Here is a 24,075-nt window from a genome sequence, read left to right as displayed (position 1 = left end):
CCAGCCTCACGCAGCCACCAGCCCCTCCACGAAAGCCCCTCTGGCCCCCAGTCGGACCCTCCTTCCCTCCTCTGACGTTACGCAGACCCCTTCTGGGCACAGCTGCCTTCCACCTCCCGTTGCGGCTCCCCCGATGTGTGTACAGCTTTTCTTCCAGACTGCGAGCAGCCCTAACAACTTGGAGGCAGCTTGGTGTCTTGCCCACAGTGGGTGCTCGTTCGAAGATTCTTGACTGTCTTAATGATCAGGTGAACAAATGTCACTTTGGTCACAGATCCAATGGTAAGAGTCTCTTATGTCACATGATCCTTGGTCTGACTTCAAATCCTGACTTGTCACTAACATGCTGTGTGAACTTGGGCTGAGACAAGTTCAAGTGAGACACTGCATGTAGAGGGCTCACCCCAGGGCTTCCCCTCAGTACGTGTTGGGGATGGCTTTCCTTTCCTTTCCTCTCTGGGATTCCTTTCTGGTCTTACTCTCCCACCAGCTCAGACTGCATCTGGGCACCTGTGTGTTTCGTATGTCTCCTTGGTGGTCATGGCCATCGATAGGCCCCAGACCTGCCACCCGGCCACCCCAGGGACCCCCCTTTTCTGCACCACCCGGCCTGGGTGTTGCCTGAAGAATATATTCACGGCCTTAACTTCCTCTGAGGTCCTGGGCCATGCTGCGAGGTTACCGCACTCACGCTGTCCCCTCAGATGGCACAGGGAGGCTGTGTGGGCCCTCTCTGTGCCTCAGTATCCTCAATAGCAGGCATCCGCAGCCATGACTGGGGTACTTACTCTGTACCAGAGACTGCCATCTCCACAATCACGTCTCTGTTCGGCTTTGGATGCGTACGATTATTTGTTCCATTTTACGGATGAAGTGTAATTTTGTCTTTAAGCCCATACCATTTGCAACAGCATGGGGAGTCAAACCCTGGTGTGATTCATTCCACAACCTCTGAGCTTAATGGACACGCTGTTCTGCTCTGTAGAGGCAACTTAGCAACGCTTTTGTCGCCTCCTTTGATCCTCACCCTGCTTTTGAGGTGAGAGAACAGGAATGAGGTTCAGAGAAGTAAATTATCAGCCTGAGGGCACACAGGATTCCTGACTCCTAGTTTAGTGCTCTCTCTACCCTATCCCACTGTTGTCCTTTCAGACCGCTTGAGACCCCAGCCAGACCCAGGCCCTGCCACGGCCCTTCCGTCCTCCTCACCTGTGACATTTGTGGCTCGGATGCGGGTGCCATCAAAGCGGCTGCTATCCATCTTGGCTTTGTCCTTGATCTGTACTGTCACGACACGGTCGGCAATGACTGCCTCAAAGCCGATCACTGTGGTGTATTCATCCAGTGGGTACACAAAGAGGCCTGCCAGGGAAGGGCCCAGCATCACGGAGGGTCCCAGCCCCACCCTGCATCAGCATCACGGAGGGCACCCAAGCCTTGGACCTGCCAGATCGATGGTTGGTTCTCACTGTCACAGAGAGGGTGCCAGAGGACTCTGGCTGGGACCTTGTGGCTCTGGAGCCACGCAGGCAAGTGCAGCAGAGGAACTGTGGGAACAGTGGGGCGACTGGAAAAGGGACATCTGCTCCCCTGTCCCAGCTGACTGTGCAGGCACATGAGACCCATGCGGCCAGGGCTTTTGAGTTTTCAAGACACAGTGGAAATCTGGATTTTTATGTGACCTATTCTGCATGCTGGGACATTGGAGGAAGAAGAACCTTAAAACTAAGGTTCTAATCCAGTCCCTACCACCTCTCCTCGCCTGGTGATTTTGGATAAGACACTTAGCTTCTCTAAGCCTCCCAGCCCCATCTGTAAAATGGGCTCAGTAGAGCCAAACTCATGAGGTTGTCATGCAAATGGAAAAAGTAGCCACCATTTATTGAGCTATGTGCCCCAGAGTGTGTGCCCCGTGTGTTTAGACCTTAGTGCCTCCCAGACTCTAAGAGCACATGAGTCACCCTGGGGGTCTTGTTAAAAGGCAGATTCTGATTCAGTAGAGGGATCAAGGCTATATCTCATTTAACGTGGCCACGAACACCAGGGCGGCGCAATGCCTGGCTGATGGTGAGCCCATCCCGGCTCCCAAACCTCTGAGCCTCAGTTTCCTCATCTACGAAATGGGCAGAGGCTGGTTCTTCCCGCATGTGGCATGCCAAAGGACCATCCTGACATTGGCCTGTCGTTTAGTCTCCTGGGTCCCCAGCAAGTTCTGTTTTGTCACCCTCTGGAGATTTTCCTAAACAGATGACCAGGGTGAGCCACGCCTAAGAGTGGGAGCTCCTGGGTTTGCATGGAGTCTTGACGACTCTCCTGCTGTGGGGCTCCCTGAGAAAGTTGGGTCTGGCCATTTGATGCAGGTGGGCACGCCCGTGTGGGACACAGGCAGTCCTGGGACAGCTGGTGGGGGCTGAGCCCAAAGCCCGACCTGATTTGCTACTGGCTCTGAGGCCTCTTGGGGGCAGAAATGCCAGAGAAGTTACATGACTTGCCCTACGTCCATCGGCTTGTGTGTGTCAAAATGAGGAAAAAACGTTGAGAGCAGGGTGGCCCTAGGGCAGCCATAACAGGGGTCCTCACCTTGAAAGGGCTGGGTTTCCAGGTTGCCATAGGTGAGAGAGGCCGTCAGCCCCAGGGCGTAGCCACTGACGAAGGAGGTGACATCGGAGGCGGTGAGGGGCAGGGCTGCCCCTGTGAGCTGGTTCAGCAGCCCAGGCATCCCGCTGGCTACTCAGCCTTCAGACCCTGCAAGAAAGAGACAGGAAGGACAGGAAGTGGGGAAACCCCACCCCCATCCCTTCCCAAACCAGTTCTCCACTTCAGCTCCCACAGGCGGCCAGCACACTGTTCTCTCCATGTTCCCCACACGCTTCCCGGGTAGTGACCCCTGCTATCTCTTAAGCACCCCTGAGAGAAGTGGGAATTTCATTTCCCTCCATGTCACAGCAGGGAAACTGAGGCCTGAAGACAGGTGACCCACTTGGGCTTACTCAGCGAGAGGGGGCACAATCGGGGCTGGAGTCCAAGCAGGCTCACGGCCAAGCTGGAATCCTCCCCGGTGGACGGTGCTCCCGTAACTCTGGATGGGAGTCCGGGGCTTTGGGCTCTGACCCCATCCCTATGTCAGTCCCATAATCTCTGAGCTGAGGCTGCTTCCTGTGCAGCATGAGGGAACTGAAATCGCTCACCACATCCCCCCTTCTCTGATTTCAGGGGGCGTCTGAAATGAATCTGCCCACCACCAGCAGCCCGGGGTTGTGAGGGGAGTGAGGAGCACCCCCAAAAGAGACTCAGGTGAAAGGGGCCACCCTCCCTCCAGGAGTGCAGGTCAAAAGCCTGGGAGTGATTCCTGGCACCTCTTTTTCAGCACCCCCCATCCCCAGGCCACGGCCAAGGCTTGTGATTTACCTCTGGAAAAGCGGTGGCATCCATCGTGCCTTCGCCTCCCTGACACCTGCACCCTCATTCCAGCCACCACCTCTGTCTGGACCGAGGTGCCCCATTGGCCTCTTGAATCTGTCACCGTCCCCTCCAGCCATTTCTCTACTCAGTGGCCACGCCCCCATAGCAAAGCACCAGTTGATTTGGTCTCTTTCCCCCCCCCACCCTGCTCCTGGGGCAGAGACCGAAACCCTTAAGCCCGCCTAGGGCCGCTAGTCAGTCATCACGTCCGCATCCAGCCTTTGGGACTCTCCCAGGCTTCCAGTCCATTCCTCAGAGGTATCCTGTGACCTCCCACCTTTGTTCTGCTGTTCACCCCCTGGAAGGTTCACCCCACCACCCACTTTAAACTAGTAACCTCCTGGGGCACTTGGGTGGCTCAGTCAGTTAAGCCTCTGACTTCAGCTCGGGTCAAGATCTTGCGGTCTGTGGGTTTGAGCCCCGCCTTGGGCTTGGAGCCTGGAGCCTGCTTGGAATTGTGTCTCCCTCTCTCTCTGCCCCTCTCCCGCTTGTGCTCTCTCTCCCTCTCTCAAAAATAAATAAACATTAAAAAAATTAAAAAAAAAAACAAAACTAGTCACCTCCTTCTTGTCCTTCAGTGTCAACGGAGGGTTGCCCCGCAGGGAAGTGACACCACCTGTGCCCAGCGTCCTTCATTCGTCTGCCTCCGCTGAGAGCAAATGTATCCATTTGCAGGGATACATTTTGTTGTGTGAGGTTATTTTGTTGCTGTCTGTCATCCCATTTACAGTGTGTGCTCCTGGAGGGATAGGCCGTGTCTCTTTGTGCTTCCTATTGTACCCTCAGTGCTGATTAAACCGATAGGAGAACGGATGATTGTCGTTACATCATCGCGAAGGACCGAGCACTTCACGGGGCAATGATGTGTCCATTATCTACTGGGCTCCCAGGACCCTCCTGGGTAATCCCTGGGCTTGAAGGGCGGGGTGGGAACGGGAAGTGCCAGAAGCTGAGCTCTCCAGCCAGCCTGACGGCAGGGCCCGGGCGGTGGACGGATCGGGACTGCACGGTGGCCCGCTGACAGTGAAGCTTCTTGTCCTCCCGCTTTTACGTAATTTGGCCTTAAATAAAAAAAACCTGGGGAATTGTCTGTTGGGGAATTGCCCTCGACAGGCCCCCTGGGAAAAGAACTATTGGGGAAGGAAAATAAGGTTCCGCAAGGAAATTGCGCGGCCCTACATTTAACCCTTGCCACCCCCTATAAAGACTCCTCTACCTAAAGGAAGGATAGCCCCATACATCTCCCAGCCAAGGAGAGACAAATGGAGTTGAAAGCCCCACTCCGGCAACAAAGGAGCGTATCTATGGGCACAAATTACTCCAACCCCTAGGCCCACTTGGCCCCCAGGAGGCATTCCAGATGATGATTGAACCTAGTTGGTTAAAGTGCAGAATGGTTCATAAGTTCCTAGGTGCATGGTCTCTCTGAGAATGCCTAAGGCGTGGGTTCCTAAGGCCCTCTTGGCCCCCTCCTGGCACCTCAGACCGAGGCGAACCCTTTTGTTCCTCAAACCACAAGTGGTTCAGGGAAACAACTAAGAGGTCATGTCCCTGTAACTGTCCCACTTGAGATGTTGAGAGATAGATGACCTTTCATGAAAACAGCAAAGCAAATGCTTTATAGATTACAGATAAACATCGATATGTCATGAAAATAATGTAAGAAATTAATCAATAAGCAAAGGGCAGGAGGGAGCGTTATGAGAAAATAACCATGTTATTCCTCAAAGGGTGATTACACACAGGAACATTTTAGAATTAAAGCCCAGAAAACGTAGATGACGCACGCTACAGGGAAATCGCTAGCAAATATAATGCCACGTTTGCCACGATAAAGCGGCCAGTCCGACACACTGCTGTGGTCTGTGTCCACCTTTATTTTTGTTTTATTTTATTTTCACTTTTTCGCCTACGCCGTTCATCCTTCGGGAACCCCTGGATCTACAGGAGCTGGACTCTGGCAGGGAAGCAAAGTCAAAGGGTGGGGAACACAAATTTGAGGTCAAGTTCAAGGCAGGTTTTCCTCCCTGTGGAGCGCGAGACAAGCAAAGCCCGATCAACGCGTGCTACTGCGCTGCCTTTTCCCAAGGAAGGGAAGTCTTCCCCTGCAAGCCTTCCTCATGGCCCTGCGTGGCTCCTCCCGGGCTCCCGCCCTCTCTGCCCAGCAGCAGCGTCTTTATAATTATGTTCTCTCTTGTGGTTCCGGCCCAGACGCCTCTCAGCCCTGCCTTATCGAGGCAGGCTGACTGACGGCAGGAGGCAGATAAGGAGCCAGGAGGGAGCTGCTGGATCCCCAGCCACCCTCTCTCAGGAATGTTCTCTGTCCTGGTGGCCTGAGCAAAGCCTCACCACTCCCAGGGGTAGAACAAGGTGGCGGAGTTCATTTCCTGAGCCGTCTCAGCTGCCACCCACACTCCCTCCCTCCTCCTCCTCAGCCCGGCTCCCTCCTGGCCAGAATACTTGGGACTTCAGCTTCAGTCCATCCTGGGGTGGAATTTGGCCAAGGACATCTTCCCACACAGTCCCTGGTGCCCGTCCCGGGGGCGCCTTGCCCTGGAAGGGAGGCTTGGATGACAGTGATGGTGATAACAGGGGGCAGACTCACTCAGAACTCACCCCTTTAACAATATCAATACCTTCTCTTCTCAGGAAGAGTGAACTTGAGATTCCTTGGGGCCTAAACAATGCATATTTTTCATGAATTCATCCAGCATTAATAAGCACTTGTTGTATTCAAGGCCCCGAATTAGCCACTGGGGCACATGAGACACAGCTCTGTCCTTAAGGAGCTTAGATTCCCACGATTCAGCACTTACGATACAACACCCAGGGCTCGTCCCAACAAGTGGAATCTACTCCCGACGCCAAGAGCACACTGTATACACCGTATGTTAGCTAAACTTGACGATAAATTATATTAAGAAAAAAACAAAATAAAAAATAATTACAATTGTGAAAAAAAAAGGAGCTTAGAATCTCGTGGCAGGGAGATCTGCCGATCATCGAAATTGCTGGGCACGTACGTCATTCGATCCTCAGAGCCATGTAGGAGGTACATTGCTGTTCTGCAGATGAGGACACTGAGGCCTGAAAAGAGATGTGCTTGCTTCTGCACATGAGTTGGGGTGGGGGGGCTGGAGAGGCAATCCTCCCAATCTGGGTCTCGAGTGACCGCCAGATCATAGGACACATCCGGGGTATGGGAGGTTCCCGGTGTGACGGTTGAACACCAAGACTGTTTCTTGGTGGTCTAGAACCTGTAAATCTCCAGTGATCCCTGTCCTTTGGGCAGGCCTCTCTGGAGCCAGACAAGTCTAGACGTGACTCCTGGTGCATAACTGACTGCTACCCTGCCCCAGCGGGTGCTTTTTATTCCCTGGATGCCAGCTCCCTCATCTGCAAAACCAGGCGAGCAGAGGGGCCCCTGGCTGGCACCTCACCAGCACCATGAAGATTACATTGAGTAATGTATGAAAAGTACCCAGTACCATGCCTGGCGCATACTAGGTGCTTAATAAATATTTACGCAGGGAAATGAATGAATGAACGTCAGCTGCTTCCCAAGGACACGAACTTTCAGTGATCACCCAGGTGCCAGGGAGACCGTGGGAGACAAGGCAGGTGTGAGACATAAATTAATGGGAGAGACACATATTAAATAAAGCTGCAAGCCAACAGACTCACAATCTGACCCCTTCTTGTCGCCTTCCCCTGCTGCCACCTTCTTGTAGTCCAACAGTCTATCCCCAGTGGAGCAGACAGAGTGATGCCTTGAAGCCGTGATCCAGTCACGTGACTCGATGGCACAGCCCTCTTGACGGCTCCCCGCATGCCTCCAGGCCCCCCAGGCCTGCTTCCTTCTTCCCATTGAAGACATGACATCCTTCCAGCTCTTCTCCTGGCTCTGCTCTTTTGCAATGGCTGTTCCACACCCAGGAATGCTTTCCCTTAGACATTCTCGTGGCTCGTTCCTTCGCTCTTTCAAGTCTTTGCTCAAAGGGGACTTGTTCGTGGAAGCTTACCCTTAGACTGGCGAGCTGTTCGTCCGTCTTCATGTTCAATCCCTCAACCTACGTTTCATTTATATTTCCCATAGCATGCACCACTATAATATGATGTAATACAGTCTATGCATTGTGTTTGCTGCTTATAATCTACTTTCCCTGCACAAAGGCAAGGATTGGGGTCTGTTTTTCTCACTGATATATCCCAAGTGTCTTGAATAGTGCTTGCACCAATGGTAGGTGGTGAATAAATATTTGTTGAATGGATCAATCAACATGTAGTCATAATGTCAGGCTGGCCATTTCGGGGTTCCTCAGCTCTCCCAGCTGAGGGAGAGATGTCTTCTGACCACCAGGCCCAGAGCAGCACCTCAGAGAAGATATTGATGCTAAATCCACTAGACTCTCATCTCAGTGTTTATATCAGGGCCCCAGACACACCCTCGTTGGTGGCACCAAGGTCCCGCCATCTTGGAGCTCACCCATCGGTCCATAGTGGATGCTGCTATCCTGTGTCCCTGAGCCAGCCTCTGGCCACCTCTCATCCCTCAAGCCCACCACAGTGCCTTCTGCGGCTACCAGTCTGGAGCCAGCAGGCCCCCTGTATTCTGGGGCTCTCCTGGGATTTTCTGAGTCCTTGGCCAAGGACCCTGCTTCCCCTGCAGCCCTAGATGGGAAGGACTGCCTACTCCTTGTCACCCCTCAGTGTCAAGGGTGGGACGGTGGCCTCCTTGGCCTCAGCCGCTGCTCCAAAACCACCATTTTGCTTCTGCCTATAAAACCCCTTCTCTGTGGTGGTGGTTGGGGGCACTGTTGCCTTTTGACTCCGTACCCGCCCATTGCTTGCCATTCCCAAGGTCCTGATTTCTCCCTTCTTTTAGCAAACACTTGGCACCTGGCTCCCATCTTCCTCTGCTCCCCAAACCCTGCCATCAACCAGGTGACTTTAGCATCCACAGGTGTGGTGCTTCTCCCAGCCCTTTTATCTCCTGACCCCTGCACCTCAGTAACCTTTGCTTCTGCTCCAGCTCAGCTGATGACTTCCACTCCCACACCTTGAGCTTGACATACCACCCATGTGTGCCCCATCTCCAAAACCACGCAGGCAGCCACATAGGTTGTTCTAAAAACCTCCAAATCTTGGCACGTCTGAGCCCTCTTTTCCTTGCGTTCTCCTTAGCACTTATCACCATACTGTATATTCTTCTTATTAATAGTCTCATTCGACATGTCTCCCCAGCTCTCCAGGGTGTAATCCTCAATAAGGGCGAGGGTTTTGTTTCAGTCTGTTCACTGCTGCATCCACAACCAAGAGAATAATGCCTGGGTATCGTAGATGCTCAATAAATATATTTGTTTTTGAATGAATGAAACATCACTCCATGACTTTTTATATAAAATTTGCCAACAGCCCTCAGCGGTAGGTATATACTTAGTATCCCCATTTTATAGATGAAAACACCAATCTCAGAGAGGCGAGGTAGACTGTCCAGGGCCACACAGCCAGAAGGTAAGGGGGCTGAGAGCTGAACCCAGGCAGAAGGACCGCAGAGCCATGCGCTTAGCCTCGCGGCTGCACTGCCTCCTGCTTAACCTTCTCCTGGGCTGGGCCATCTCTCTCCATTCGTCTCTTGCCAGCCTCCTCTCCCCTCCATTTCTACTGCTGCTGCTTCCTTATTCTGCCCTGGACCATCTCTACCCTCCCTTCCAGTTCACTCTGTCACCTCGGGTGCACACACACACACACACACACACACCAGCCTTCTTTTCTCCTGGGCTTAATGGCTCCCCATTGTTCTCATCTGATAGGGCAGGTGAAACTCTTAGCCTTGCGCCCAGGGCTCTTCCCCATTTGGGTCCCCATCTCTGTCCAGTGTCACCTCCTGCCGAGTTCTCCATCACTGTGTCTCAACCACGCCAACCTTCTCACTGTGCCCTGAACCGGCCAGGTTCTTTCTCACCCTTGGGCCTTTCCCCCGGAATGATGGTTGCTTTCTTTTCGCCTTTCAAAGTGCTGTTCAGCATTCAAAGCCCTGTTTCACTGTCACCTCCTCTCTGAAGCCCCCCACCCCAACATCCCGGCCCATCAGACACGCCCTTCTCACGGCCTCTGAGCACTTGTCTGGCACATCTCTCATCTGGACGGACCAGAACTGCTCATCGGTAATGCTTGTTGACCCCAAGCACTGTACGAACAGGGCACACCTCCTTCTCTGCCTGTGTCCTAGATTCCTGCACAGGGCTCAGTTCAGAGGAGGGCCTCTACCGGGTTCTAGTGCTTTGTAATCCTCGCTAAAGCTCACACCCACCTTCACTTTATGGGTGGGGGGAATGAGGTGCAGAGGGGAAGTCTGGAAGCATGTTGGTGAGCGGTCAGGCTGGGTGGGTGGTCAAGCAGCCTTCCACCGGCCAATGCCTGTCCTTTTCTTCCCCAGTTGCTTCCCAGTCCATGCTGAGCACAGGAGAGGATGGCGAGGGAGGGAGGGTGAGGAGGAGGGAGCACCAGGAGCCTGGGGGACCGGGCTTCAGGACACTGGGCTTCCCCTGGCTGTGATGCCTCTCAAGCTGCTGCTGTGATCCTGACCACCATGAGCTCAGCAGGCCCCTGCATACCAGCCCCCCGCCCCAGCTGCGGGCCCCAGAAGATGCCTCTGGGGAGGCTGTGGTCTGGGCCCCAGTCGTCCCGGAATCACCTGGCATGCAGCGTTCTAGGCTGAGAACACTCTGGGCCATCAAGAACCTGCAGCAGGTGGCGTGAGTTGGTTTACATGTGATGTGGGGACATGTGCAGGGAAAGGAACTGGGAGAAGAGAGTGCGGGGTCCCTGCTTGTCTTCAGTCATCATGACAGGCTGGGGAACACCTGCATCAGGGTCCTGGGGTACAGGAGAGGGGCCTCCCGCTCACTTGCCAGAAAGGGATTGGAAAGTGGGGGGAGCTTGCTTGCGGGAGCAGCCGGGTCCTAGGATCCAGAGCATTGCTTGGGTTAGTGTCCGAGATGGCCACTTCCTGGTGGCCTGGGGCCAGTTACTCAGCTGGGCTCTGCCACTTATATATCGTGTGACCTTGAACCCCTTACTTAACCTCTTTGTGCCTTAGCTTTTGCATCTATAAAATGGGACCATGATGGCGCCCACCTCCTTAGAAACCGGATGGATAAAGGAGATGATGTCTGTGAGTGGTGGGCAGGAAGCTGGCGGGTCCTGAGGAGGCTGGAGACTTCTCTTCCAGGCCTTTTTTCCATAGAGTCTCCTTGCAAGGCCCCCTTCCTGGACTGGGTGACCTTGCACAGGCACCAAGCTCGCACAGCTGGGAAGATCCCCGGGTCCCGGCCCAAGCGCCCACCTCTGGTTCTGACCTTGGAGCCGGAACGTGCCCTGTTCCCTTTCTTCCCTAGCTCATATTGTTCCAGAGACAGCATGGCAGGCCTTCTTTCTCCACCTGGAAGGCCGTTCTGGAGACCTCTCCCCTTCCCCCTGGTCAGGTGCCCCCAGATTGTGTCCACAGGGTCGGGGCTTCCCAGCTCTGTGGTCTCAGCCAGGCCTGGGCCAGGCACAGACTGTGAACCCACCAAGAAGTTCTGGCCTTGCCACCCTGCCCACTCACCTTGGGCTAGGGGTCCTCATCGTATTTCCTGTCACCAAGCTGCCTAGGAAGTCTATGCTTTCATGCCCCTGCTGGGAGCCTGTCCTCCAAGGACTGCCCCACACACAGATGAGCCCCAGTATTCCCTTCAAAGCTGCGGCAGAGTTGATGGGTTCTCAGGCCCCGCTGATTGTCCTAAGCTTCTAGAATTCTGGGGTTCTCACAGGCTGGTCTCCTTCTCTACACCTCCCCCCTTGGGCCCACACCTACGGTCCTGAACTGCGCCCCCCCCCCCCCCCCACCGCCTGCCACCTGCCCCAGCCAGGAGGCTGCCAGGTCCTGGCACTGGAGGCAAGGACTGTCTCCCCCACCGTCTGGCCCACAGTCGGTGCTCAGCGATGGCCTGAATGGATGGATGGCGTGTGCTCTATCTACCCAATGAATGAATGAATGAGTGAGCGAATGAATGAATAAATATAGGATAGAGTGTATCAGGGGTGGGAATAGGCCTCGGCCACGGGTTCATTTAAAGCAGCTAACAGTGAGAGAAATCCCTCTATTTCAACCCAAAGCCTGTAGGATTTCATCCCAGAGCCAGCCGTGGTCTCCTGTTGGGGTGGGGAGTCGGGGCTAATCAGGACAGAGGGCGCCCCGGCCTCTCAGTGCTCGGTGTTCCTGCCCTGCCGGGAGACCTGGAGTCCCGCCAGTCCGGATGTCCAGGGCAGTCAGCCCTGCAGGTGGCTGAGGCCCAAGCCGCCCACGGCTGCAGAGGCTTCCGGCTAAGAGGCTGCGACCGGGCCTGCGGCAGGAGGGAGAAATAGACACAACTAAGCCGAAAACTGCGTGTCCCCCAAGCCCTCCATGAGGGCTGTCGGGTTTCCGAAAAGAGTCTTTGTTGTGTACCATTAAGGTGACGGTGGGAATACTTGTGAGCAGGTGCCGGATGCCCGTTTCCCGGGGGCCCCGTGAGGCTCCAGCACTGGAGTCTCTGCCCACGGAGGGCCGTTCAGACACGAGCCACCACACCGCCAGGAAAACTGGACTCCGTGTACACGGATTCGGTTTCTGCCCATCTTTCCAGGGCCGCACGTGCAAGGCGAGCCCCCTGTGCTGAGCAACCAGCATTCCTGCGGCCCATGAAAGGTACTAACCGAACGGTTGTGGCCTTGGCCTTATCCATGCCTCCCTGTTGCTAAGGGGCTCACGGAACAACCGCGCCGGGAAAGGGCCATTTTAGAATCCACCCCCCAGGCATTTCCCTTCTAGAACTGCTGTCTGGCACTGGGGTCTCCTAGGAAGTTGAAGAGGCACCCTTGGACCATGCCTCCCCCAGACACTTCTAAGGGTGGAATGACAGGCTGGGAAGCTACTTCCTGCTTCTGGAACCTGCCTTGCCTCTTCCTTTTCAAGTCTTTCCCACAGAAACTCAGTATTGCCCTCTGTGTAATGGGCATGTACCGTGGCGATTTATCTCCCAGGGCTCCAGCAAGGATTACAAGTGAGACACTGCATGTAGAGGGCTCACCCCAGGGCTTCCCCTCAGTACGTGTTGGGGATGGCTTTCCTTTCCTTTCCTCTCTGGGATTCCTTTCTGGTCTCACTCTCCCACCAGCTCAGACTGCATCTGGGCACCTGTGTGTTTCGTATGTCTCCTTGGTGGTCATGGCCATCGATAGACCCCAGACCTGCCACCCGGCCACCCCAGGGACCCCCCCTTTTCTGCACCACCCGGCCTGGGTGTTGCCTGAAGAATATATTCACGGCCTTAACTTCCTCTGAGGTCCTGGGCCATGCTGCGGGGTTACCGCACTCACGCTGTCCCCTCAGATGGCACAGGGAGGCTGTGTGGGCCGAGACAGGGTCCCCAGGCCCAGGTGCCAGTTCTGCCAACCACTCCATATGGACCCCGGACTGGGACCCTGCTCTGCTGCCAGCATCCATCGCTTGGGCCCCACACACAGTACACCTAGTGGGACACAAAGATGGGTGGGTGGCTGGCTTAGTGTCTGTCTTTGCCCCACTTGCCCAGCAGTAGGGACCCAAGCTGTCTTGTTCCTTGTTCTATTCCCCAGCACATGAAAGAAGTCTTTAAAAATAATAACAGCTAATACGTACGGAGCAATTAATATCCACCAGGCGTTATTCTAAATGCTTTTCATGCGTTAGCTCAGGGAACCCTCAGGACGACCCTGTGAAGTAGGCATGACCGTTATTCCCATCTTGCAGATGATGAAACTGAGGCCCAGAGTGCTTACATCCCCTGTCCAAGTGCTACTCTCCTAAGTGGTGGAGCTGGGATTTGGACCCTTCACTTTATAGCAGAGGAAACCAAGGCCCAGAGAGGTTAAGGGAATCTCAAGGTCACACAGCACGCTAGTGGTACAGTCCGGATTTGAACCCAAGCCTTCCGGTTCCAGAACGTGGGTTCTTAACTGTGTCGTTCTACAGCCTCCCAGTCAGATCCAGGTGCCAAGGCCCAGGGAGGGCGCCTGAGAGCCTGCTTGCCATCCTCGGCACCAAGCGGCCAGGTTCCACGCCACGCTGGCTCCCACCCTTCTGGGGCTCCTTCCCCAGGCTTCGAGCAGCAATGTCGGATCCGCATCATGCCCTCCTCCTACAGAGTCGGCATATTTGAGGCAGCTCCCGCTGGGAAATCATCCGAGCTAACAGGCAAACAACACAGCGGATGCGCACAGAGGCCTCCAAATGGGTCTCAGGGGGGCGGGGAGGGGGGAGGGGGACAGTGCGGGAGAGACTCTGGAAGGTTTGCTGTGTCCCTTTTCCTGGGAGGGCTCCAGGTGGTGAGGAGCCAGCGGAAGGCTAATAGGGAGTGGGGAGGCGGTGGAAGGAGCTGGGTCCAGGATACAGAGTCCCCACTGCCAACCAGGCTTAAGGAGATAGGATTTAGAGGCTCCCGACACTTATCACAAACTGTCCCTGAATCAGGCACTGCGCTAAGCAGTTTATGTGGATTAGCACACTGATTCCTCATGAGCCTGTAGCACTTCTTTCTTTCTTTTTTTCTTTCTTTCTTCTTTCTTTCTTTTTTCTGCAGATGATCTGGGTGAACACAAGGGGAGTTAAGAAACTGGCCCAAGGTCACAAAGCTAGTAAGTAATAGGTCTGGGACCGGAAGTCTGGCAGTCTCTTTCTGGTGCCTCTGTGTCTCTCACTGTGCCATCATGGAGTCCGTCCTAACAATATCCCTCACGTTCAGAGGCAAAGGAAAAGCCCTCTCAGAGTGCCAGGTACAAAGTGGGTTGTCAGTACCAGAGATTAACCCAGCTGGGGACGAGAAAGCAGGGAGAGGAGGCCAGCAGCAGAGCCCCCGACCCCGGTCAGCCAGCCTGAAGGCCAAGAGCTCAGGCTCTAGAGTCTCAACAGTTAGGCTCAAAGCCAGGCTCTGACTCGTACCTCTGAGTGACAAGGGCAGGTTTCTTCATGTCTCTGAGCCTCAGTTTTCTGATCTGTGAAAAGGGCACAGTAGCAGGTCTGCTTTCGAGTGTTGTCATGAGGCAGTGAAGCAATGCATGTGAAACACTGAGCCCAGTGCCCGGCCCAGAGTAAGTGCTTCCTGTGTCTGCACAGGTACGTATCATGGCTGGCCTGGAGCCGTGTGAGGAAGACAGGGCTGGCTCTCGAAGGTGAGTGGGCAGCTTTGGCCTTGCGGGGGAAGATGGGGTGAGGGGCAAACCGGGTCAAGGTCAGACCTCCCGACAGGCTCTTGAAGAATCTCTTAGAAAACCCTCCAAGGTTCAAAGAATTGAAAATGATGGGGGCTCAGTCGGTTAAGCATCCGACTTCAGCTCAGGTCATGATCTCGTGGTCTGTGAGTTCAAGCCCTGCGTCAGGCTCTATGCTGACAGCTCGGAGCCTGGAGCCTGCTTTGGAGTCTGTGTCTCCCTCTCTTTCTGCCTGTCCCCCACTCTCTCTCTCTCTCAAAAATAAACATTAAAAAAAAATTTTTTTAAGAAAATGATGGAGTTTACAGTAGTGAGGGCGTTCTAGTCTCTGACCAATTTACCCTTTTAAATCTACCATTGTGCCATAAGAGTATGAATAATGAGCATCGAGCCTTATATGGAGTGATTTATAATATACTTTCACATCTGTGAATTAAACTGGAGCTCCGTGAGTTGGGGCAAAATAAAGATCATGATACCCATTTTAAGGATCAGGGACTGAGGCTCAGAGGGGGAAGTAACATAGGGGAATTGGAGCTCCTATGGCAGAGCTTTCTCTACGTTATGGGCTGAAGATCTGTGTCCCCGCAAATTCAAAGCTCTAATCCCCAGTGTGACGGTATTTGGAGATAAGGCATTTGGAAGGTAATTAGATGAGGATGAGGTCATAAGTGTGGAACCCCTTGATGGAATTAGATGAAAAGAGGAAGAAGCCAGAACTCTCTCTTTCTCCTCACCATGTGAGGACACAGCCCAGCTGTCTGTAAACCAGGAAGAGGGCCCTTACCAAGGAGCCAACCATGCTGGCATCCTGATCTCAGACTTCTGGCCTCCAGAACTGTGAGAAGTAAATTGCCGTTTGAGCCACGCATTCTAGGGTACCTTTGTTAAAGCAGCCTGAGCTGACTGAGACACTATGAAGGCTCTCCACCTGCTTTGCTAGGCTGGGCTTCAGGGTTGGCAGAAGATGAGTCCACTGGCCGTGAGGTATTCAGTGGCCAGGGCTGGGGGCTAAGATGCCCAAAGGGATTCAACCCAAGATAACTCTTCCTCTTCCACCCATTTTCTGTTTGCATTCTCATAAAGGCTATGATGCTCCTCTCTGAAGAAGCCCACATGTGATCTTCACATCGTTGGGCAGACTTTTCCAGTTCTCTGGGCACTTGGTAGGCTGTCTTCTAGAAGGTATGGCTGTGTGTCTTGTTAGGACCAATGAACTGAGTGGAAGGGAGGTGTGTCAATTCCCAGGAGGAAGCTTTCAAAGCTGCTGCATACTTGGCCATATTTTTTTCCCCGCCACTGTGATCATGGGGACACATGTCTACAAGTAGCCTCTGTTATCCTGGACATAAGAGTGACTATGTTATGTGACAATACGCATGACCCACTTTGATGTGCAGCAGGAGGAAGAATGAAAGATTGTGCTTTTTACTGCAGCACAATCTAACTTGGCAAGTAGAGCCATAAACGTTTGGGTCTCTGAGCAAAGACGATGGTCCAGAGACAGAAACCACAATATTGGGAAGGGAGTAAGAGATGGGGGAGGAGGAATTGCCCAGTGGGTCCACTCTCCATGAAGGCAGAGATTTTTGTATGTTTTGTTGACAGTTATATCCCTAGTACTTAGCAGAGGGTCTGGCCATCAGCGGGTGCTCATTAATGCTGAAAAAACAAATGAATGACCTCCATATTTGCCCAATAATTGGACCAGAAAGAGACCACTCCAGTGAATCCACTGAAGACAGGGACCAAAACTTCATATGAAATTGTGAGTGAAAAAAAAGTTTCAACTGGGTTTTTATTTTGAAAAGTAAAACTAAAAATATGAAAATAGAATCCTATATTGGACCAAAATGAGATTATAATTACAGCCATGTGTTAAACCTTCCAATGAACAAAGAACAAATCAAGTATTGATTGGGCGGCGGCGGGGGTGGGGAGATAAATTTTTTGTGCAAAATCATATGCTAGCATGATACGACATTTTCTCATTTCACATTTCTCCATCACAGAGCGACCATTCAAGTTTTCTAACCATGAACTCATTGTTGCCAGTTTCCCCTTCTGTTGTTTTCTGGTCTACCTCTGTTGGGTTCTCATTTGTCTGTGGCTTTGTGTGAGATAAGAAGAGATGAGAACCTTTCTTCGTTCATTAAATCCTACAACCTTCATAAGACCTCAGTTTCACTTTTCTTTTCTTTTTTTTTCAAAATTTTTTATCTTTTTTTTTTCCAACGTTTTATTATTTATTTTTGGGACAGAGAGAGACAGAGCATGAACGGGGGAGGGGCAGAGAGAGAGGGAGACACAGAATCGGAAACAGGCTCCAGGCTCTGAGCCATCAGCCCAGAGCCCGACGCGGGGCTCGAACTCACGGACCGCGAGATCGTGACCTGGCTGAAGTCGGACGCTTAACCGACTGCGCCACCCAGGCGCCCCTCAGTTTCACTTTTCAATCCTTTGGCATTGTATGTTCAGTTGCTGACACCACCCCAAACCCAAAAAGAACCTGATGGCCAGGGATGGATGCTGGCATTGTGGAAGGAGAGATTTCAGGCAGGGACTACTTTTTAAGTGGTCATTTCATTAACGTTCTTCTATCAGGGTACTCTTTTTTAAACCTACAACCTCACATCTGTAGGGTCTCAGATAATGATGACTCAGACCCTCGTATGGGATCTGAAGAAGGAACCGGGAATACATGGCCAATCAGGCAGACTCATCCCCTGCCCTCCAGCCTCTCTCACCCATGGTTCCTTTCTAGGCTGTGTTGGGAGCATCCACCTCAGCTGCCTGTCCTCACCTTACATCCTTCACTGTCTCCAGAGTGGCACCTGTAGAAGGAACCACTTCTTATCCTGGGCCCAGTAGTGTGATTCCCAGCATGGTTACAGGAAGAGGGAGAAGAGCTTTGTATTAAGACCACCTGGGACTCAAGAACATTCAAAGCACATCATCTAGCAAAGAGTTTTAAACGGAGGACTGTGAGCCCCCCGATTCCAGTGAGGATTCATGAGGTGAAATTTTATCTCCTCAGGTTCATCGGTTTGTCTTCCTGGGGTCCCCATCTGACCAGTTCTTCCTACTCCAGGACTGCCAATAGCTTTGGCTAAAGCCCTACTCTTTCATGCCAAACTCAGCCTCCCTAATGGTCACCCCCTTACCCACTTCTGCCTGATCCTATCTTACGCCTCCCCTCTTACCCTATGTTCCTGGAAAAGCAGCACGTTTGTTCCTCCCCAGACCTCTGTGAACCCAACTCCGTGTCCTTGTTTATGCACTTCCCTCCACCCAGAGCACCATTGGCCCATCTGCCAGTTTCTTGTCTCTGGGCCCTTTCACGTCCCACCTCCTCCGAATCCCTTTAGCTGGCTGTGAGGCTCCCTCCGCTGACGCCCCTCAGCCATATCCTGCTCTAATCCTCCTGCTCCATGGATGGTCCTAACATCTCTTCCAAGAGGATGGCAAAGAGGCCTTTCTTATTCTGTTTCTGCCCTGGCACCAGGCGGGTAGCACGAGCTCAGGACCATCCTTTGCTTCAGTCCTGGCGAAATGGTTCTGCATTTGCTAGGTGACCTTAAACCTAGCGCTTGGAGCTCTCCAAGACTCAGTTTCATCAGCTGCAAAATGGGGACTGAATAAAATACCAGGGGTAAGGTCCCCGGCAAGGGGAAAACACAAGGCGGGGAAGACACAAGGTACTGTTCCCTCCCTCCGGCTTCTCCTTCTCTGTCTCTTTCGCAGATTCATCCTTCCATAAGGCAAGTAACCAGCATGGAGGCAAACATTCCTTAAGGGCCCGCCTCAGGCTTTCTGTCCCAAAGTGGTTTTCCCCTGTCCTGCTCCAGCGTATGAGCAGACGACCCACAAATGTGTCTCTGCATCCTGGCCCCTTCTCTACCTCTCAGGCCCAGAGAAACTCCCTTGCATTCTCCTCTTGGCAAGCTCAAGGAGGCCTCAAGTCCAAATGCTCCTCTCCTGGGAACTATTTTACATAATCATGGCTGGTTGATAAATGTCAGTCTCCCCACTAGAGACTACAAGCTCCTTGAGGACAGGGGCCCGATACTCAGCATAGAACCTGGCAGAAAGTGGGCATCCAGCACCTGGATGATGGCCATGCTTTTCCCTCTTTCCACCTGAGTTTGTCTGTTCGTTCAAACTGACCGACCATCGGCCATGACCTCCTGCCCCTTCCAACATGTACTCATACCTCTGGCCCATGTAAAGCTTCCCCCGCTCCTCTCTGTCCATCCATATATCCATATCTCCCCCCACTGCTTCCTCCAAGTCCTCACCCCAGCACTGCTTTCTCCAGGAAGCCTTCTTAGCCCCACACTGAGCACCCCTGATCCCAATCCCCTCTCCCAGAGGGCTTCGTGCATCAGCCGTGCTGCTGGGTGAGCGCCCCCTGAGAGCACTGGCCAGGGTTTTCATGAGGGAGTGCCCAGTGGCCACATTTTGTTAAAGGAGGTTAAATGAGATGAGAGGATTTGTTCATCCCTGGTGACCTAGAGCCACACTTCATTCCCTGAGCCCACTGGACTGTTCCCAATGACCACAAGGAAGTCTGTGGACTTCTTGTTTATGATGACCCTCTGCGTGGCATTGCCCAAGCCCCTCTCCAGTCTGGCTGGGCTGGGGACGCCGGTGAGGATATGGGAAATCTAGGTTGGCTTGGTCTTTGGTTATCGAGGCCATGTAGGTGGAGGGACTTGGCCAGGGGGTGCTAGAAGGGATCCACTTACGCAGCAGAAAGGACAGCTTGAACTTGAGCAGGAGCCTGAGGCCAGGGTCCTGGAGGAGCTGCTGATCTGGAGCCCCTGGGTGCCTCTTCCACTGTCCCCACTCCTCCAGGGCTGTGCCCTTTCCCTGTAGGGCTGGCCTCCCGCAGAACCAGAGTCAGCATTGTTTGTCCATGAGGAAGAGGGACTGCACCAGGGGGCTGGTGCAGGTGCCCCCTCAGAACGGTGTGCAGTGAGGGACACCAGGCACAGAGTGTCACTTCTTCCCTCTGGGCCAGGATGACTTTACCAACAGCCCATTCAACCGAGCTGCAAACCAATGGCCAATGGCTGGAATCCCTTCTGAGAGCTTAGTCTGGCCTGGATTTGAGTTTGGTCCTCATGCTGTTTTCCGCGAGGCCACAGACCCCTAGTCACCTACCCACCCAGACTGGGAACCTTGGCCCGTCTCATGTCTGAAAAGCAGTCGGGTCTGTGGTCCACCCATCAGGAACACTGCCCACCTCACCTTAGGCCCTGGATCACCACCTGTGTGGGGTTGGATGGAAAACAGCACTCCCCACGAGGGGGACTCTGACCAAGGCTGGGTGACAAGGGAACTGCATCAGGACTCGGGGGTCCTGCCCAGCAACCTCTGGGTCAAGTTCAATCCACAATCATTTGTACATGTGCATGTGTGCACGTGCATGTGTGCACACATGTGCCCCACACTCTTAAATCCCTGCAGGCACAGGGCATCCCACACAAGTACCCTTAAACACGTAATCACATTTATACATGCGCCACTGCCCCTGGCCCCCCCACAACCACCAACTTATGGAGCTCACTCTATACGCATCACTACCCTCCAGGGACACACCCCTGCCTGCACATGCCCCATACACTTCTCAACATACATCCCACACACCACACGCACACGTGCTCAGTGGCCCCCAGCCCAGCTAACCAAGGGAGTGTCCGTGCCCTCTGCCTCCACCGTGCAGGAGGCGGGAGTTCATCCGACCTCCTTGGAGCCTCTGCTTAGTTCCCTGGGACCTGCCTGGGCTCAGACAGATGAACCCAGGGAACAGGGTTCTATGCCAGCAGAGGAGGAGAGGAAGAATGCTCTGTCTCTGCTGAAGACTACTAGGAAGAAAGAAAGAAAGAAAAAGAAAGAAAGAAGGAAGGGAAGAAAGAGGAAAGAAAGAAAGGAAAAAAGAGAAAGAAAGAAAAAAAGAAAGAAAGAAGGAAAGAAAGGAAAGAAAGAAAGGAAAAAAGAGAAAGAAAGAAAGAAAGAGAAAGAAGGAAGGAAAGAAAGAAGAAAGAAAGAAGAAAGAAAAAGAAAGAAAAAGAAAGAAAGAAAGGAAGGAAGAAAGAAAGAAAGAAAGAAAGAAAGAAAGGCAAAGAAAGAAAAGAAAGAAAGAGGCATAGGAGCAGAGACAGGAAGGTGCCTGTTGCTTTTGGTTGGGGGAGAGGAGGGGAAGGTTCTGGCTTCCACCCCACCAAGCCTCCGCCAAATTTCCTTTGCTGCGCGGTGCGGAGGGAGCGGAGGGAGCGTCGCATCGGACTGAACTGTTGCGGCTGCAGGAGACGTAATGACGGCTTCCAGCGGGACTTGACATGTTAGCAGACACCAATGCTGCACTCGGGGCCAGGTTCCCCCCTGCGCCCACCCACCTCCCCCCGCTGGAGGACCCCTTCTCCGTCCTGGAGCCCCACTTACCAGGCAGGAGTAGGGGTCGGGGGGGACACACACGCCGCACTTGGCCAGTGGTTTTGGGGACAGTCACACGCCGGGCACCTGGAGGGCAGCAGGCACGAGCCAGGCAGCCAGGGATGGACAGTCTGCGGAGCTCCTGGCAGCCCCAGGGCTCCGAAGGACAGACTAGAGATGACGGGGACCCAGAGACGGGGGAAACAGGTGGCTGGGATGGGTGGGGGGTGGGGGAAGGGGGGAGGCAGAGACGGAGGGGAGAGAGACACAAGGGGGAGGAGATGCTGAGAGAATCACACCCAGAAGAAAGAGAGAAACAGACCGAGAGCTCCAGAGAGAGGGAGAGAGGGGAAAGGAGTGGGGAGAGAGAGAGAGGGAGGGAGCGGGAGGGAGAGAGGGACGGGGAGGGGGGAGGACTCCAGCAGCAACATGTGGTAGTGTTGCTCTCACTCCTAATGCTGGAACATCCCGGCCTCATCTTCCTCTGCCCCCTCCCCTCGTGCAAACGCACGACGTACACATCCTGATGCACACAGACACACACACTCACGCGGCCACTGGCACACAGAGGCACCTGAATTCCGCGAACACACCCCGGCCGCACACTCAGGACAGCCCCCTGCGGCCCCTCATCCGCCCACCCTTACCTGCCCCAGAAGCAACACGTGTCTGGGCAAATACTCCCCCGAGGCTGCCTGCCTGCACCCAGAGCTGCTGGAGGGGGTGCCCGGGGCTGGGCTCTGGTGCCCAAGCCCAGCGCCCGCCGCCCTGGCAGCTGGCCTGATGGATGCCCACATCGCGATAGCTGTTTAGGTGGCCTGCGGGAAGCAGAGAACCATTTGTTTTGTCAGAGCGTAACCATGACAATCACCCCCTGCTCACACCGCTGGTGCTGCTCACCCCCCCACCCCTTCCCTCCCCCCTTCTCTGGAGCACTGGAGGAAGCAGGAGGCCACTTAGCAGCCTCTGCTAATTCCTGCTGGGACTGATGGGAAGGGCCTGGCCAGTGGTAACAGGCTTGGGCAGCCCCTCCCTGGGGGAATGGGGCTGCCTCTGGGCCATTCAGCCCTGTGCTGGGCCTGCCATGGCCCTGGGGCCCCTGTCGCTGGGACCAGAGCGGAGCTGGCTCCTTGTCCCCCCGCAAGTCCATTCTAGTGCCCGATGACATAAGCTGGAGGTCCATTGCCTCCCGGGGCCACGATGCCACCAAGCAGATGGCTCTGGTGACTGTGGTCATGGGCCATGGGTGAGTCATCTGCTAAGAACTTTGGCCATGCCTGTCCCGTCTTAGCGTCCCCAAGCCATCACCTCCTGCCCTTGGTCAAGCCAAAGCCACAAGGGAAATTGTTAGGCTTTTAGGTGCAGCTCCAGGAGTCATCAGACTGGAGGTCTGGCCTCTGGGGTACAAAGTTGGACCACCCAGAGAGCCAGAGATTGTCGTCATCAAGGACAGGTAGATCTGGAAGGCAAGAGGCCTGCCAGGTGGGTCTGTGAAACCTAACTTGGGGTCTAGAGTTGAGGAGTCCTAAGCTGAGAGGGTAGATGCCTCGGGGGTACAGAACAGAGCTAACAGTCATCCGCTCGCACATCTTGTGGGGTCCTTATGAGAACCTGAGAAGAGGGGCTTAATCCCAGAGCGAAGAGAGAAACTGCACTTCAGAGAAGTGGAGCGACTTGTCCAAGGACACGCGGTAGGAGGAGAGGAGAAAGGATTCAAGCTCACACCTGTCAGATTCCGGCACCTGGGAATTTTCCAGTACACCTCGTTGGCCTTTTCAAGCAGTCACCGTGTGCCAGGCACTGCAGGCAAGGCCTGGAAGAAAGGCATGCTGGCCTGCTCTGTGCCAAACACGGGGAGGTGGGTGCTATGTTCCTCATTTCAAAAACAAGCCCAGAGAGGTGAAGTAACTTGCCTGAGGCCACACAGCAAGTGGAAGACCCAAAATTCAAGTCCAGGTCTGTCTGACTCCATCTCTCCACCCTGCCTCCCTCACCACGTATCAGGGGCTACATCCAGGGCAGAAGACCTATCCCCTTTCTGGACTCTCTGCCTGAGGAGGGTGGAGTCTGAGGGTGGGGCGGGGACAGTGGGCAGAGGGGTAAAGAAGGTGTGAAAGCAGAGATGTCATGTGAGGTCCAAGACACGTGATCTTAGAAGCCCGAGAACCGATGATTCCACCATTAGAGAGTCACATCTCAGGATTCCCTGGAGCCTGAAGTTCCCCCAGACTTCCGTTAGATGTCTACCTGAAACCCCAGGTCTTTGCCATCATGGCAGGTGTCAGCCAGCTGAAAGGGAGGCCCCAGCAGGAGAATTTTGGAGGAGAGTCTCTGGGAGGCTAGTGCTGGGCAGAGGGAGTGGAGGGGCGGAGAGGGGAGGGAGTGAGCCTGAGCAGAACTTTTCCGACCTGGTTGTTTAGCCTGGTTTGCCTCTGAATGTCTGCTGGGGTGTCATAGCACCGAAGACAGTAGAAGATGGTGTTTGGGGAACGGTGCGCTGCCTCTGTCCTTTGGAGGACGAACCCGGACATGTGGCAGAGTTGAGTTCAGTACTTATGCTCACCCGGTGAGCCAGGCTTTGGGTCCAGTGCTTGGAGAGGGTGCTGAGGAGCGGGACACAGATTCCAGGAACTTGGCCAAGTGGGAAGTGGGCACAGGGGTTCACAACCAACTTCCAGGCCACTCGGCAGTCCCCTAAAGCCTTTCCCCCTGCGTTGTCTTATCGAATGTCTTAACGAGTCACTCAGGTGGCAGGCAGAATCAGCCGTGCCCTGGAGGGGTGGGAGACGGAAGCTGACAGGGCACTGTCACCTGGCACCTGGAGTCACCTGCAGGTCAAGGACTAGGGCTTAAGGGACATAGCCATTTAGAATTCCAAGCCTTCCCCAAAGCCCGGTTCTCAGC

General features: G+C 54.0%; 1 protein-coding gene and 1 long non-coding RNA gene across 4 annotated transcripts in view; one reads left to right on the top strand and one right to left on the bottom strand.

The window, feature by feature from the left end:
* VWA5B1 (von Willebrand factor A domain containing 5B1) overlaps positions 1-21,396 on the bottom strand; it is a 60,585-nt gene extending 39,189 nt beyond the window's left edge. For 2 of the 3 annotated variants that reach the window (XM_045475915.1, XM_045475918.1), the window contains exons 1-3: positions 21,181-21,396; positions 2,581-2,745; positions 1,210-1,362 (exon numbers count right to left, since the gene is read on the bottom strand). In XM_045475915.1, the coding sequence (XP_045331871.1) occupies positions 1,210-1,362; positions 2,581-2,719 (292 nt within the window). In that variant the 5' untranslated portion in view covers positions 2,720-2,745; positions 21,181-21,396. Of the gene's footprint in view, positions 1-1,209; positions 1,363-2,580; positions 2,746-11,071; positions 11,199-21,180 lie in introns of those variants that run through there. The other variant, XM_045475916.1, reaches the window with a different exon arrangement.
* On the top strand, positions 3,301-4,275 carry LOC123597312. Its single transcript, XR_006712071.1, has 2 exons — positions 3,301-3,720; positions 4,041-4,275. It is a non-coding gene; the product is annotated as an uncharacterized LOC123597312 (long non-coding RNA).
* Positions 21,397-24,075: the final 2,679 nt, after the last annotated feature.

This window comes from Leopardus geoffroyi, chromosome C1, assembly GCF_018350155.1.
Source record: "Leopardus geoffroyi isolate Oge1 chromosome C1, O.geoffroyi_Oge1_pat1.0, whole genome shotgun sequence".
In the NCBI taxonomy this organism is placed as follows: Eukaryota; Metazoa; Chordata; class Mammalia; order Carnivora; family Felidae; genus Leopardus; species Leopardus geoffroyi.
Note: the sequence above shows the minus strand (reverse complement) of the source record. Positions and strands in the feature narration are given on the sequence as shown.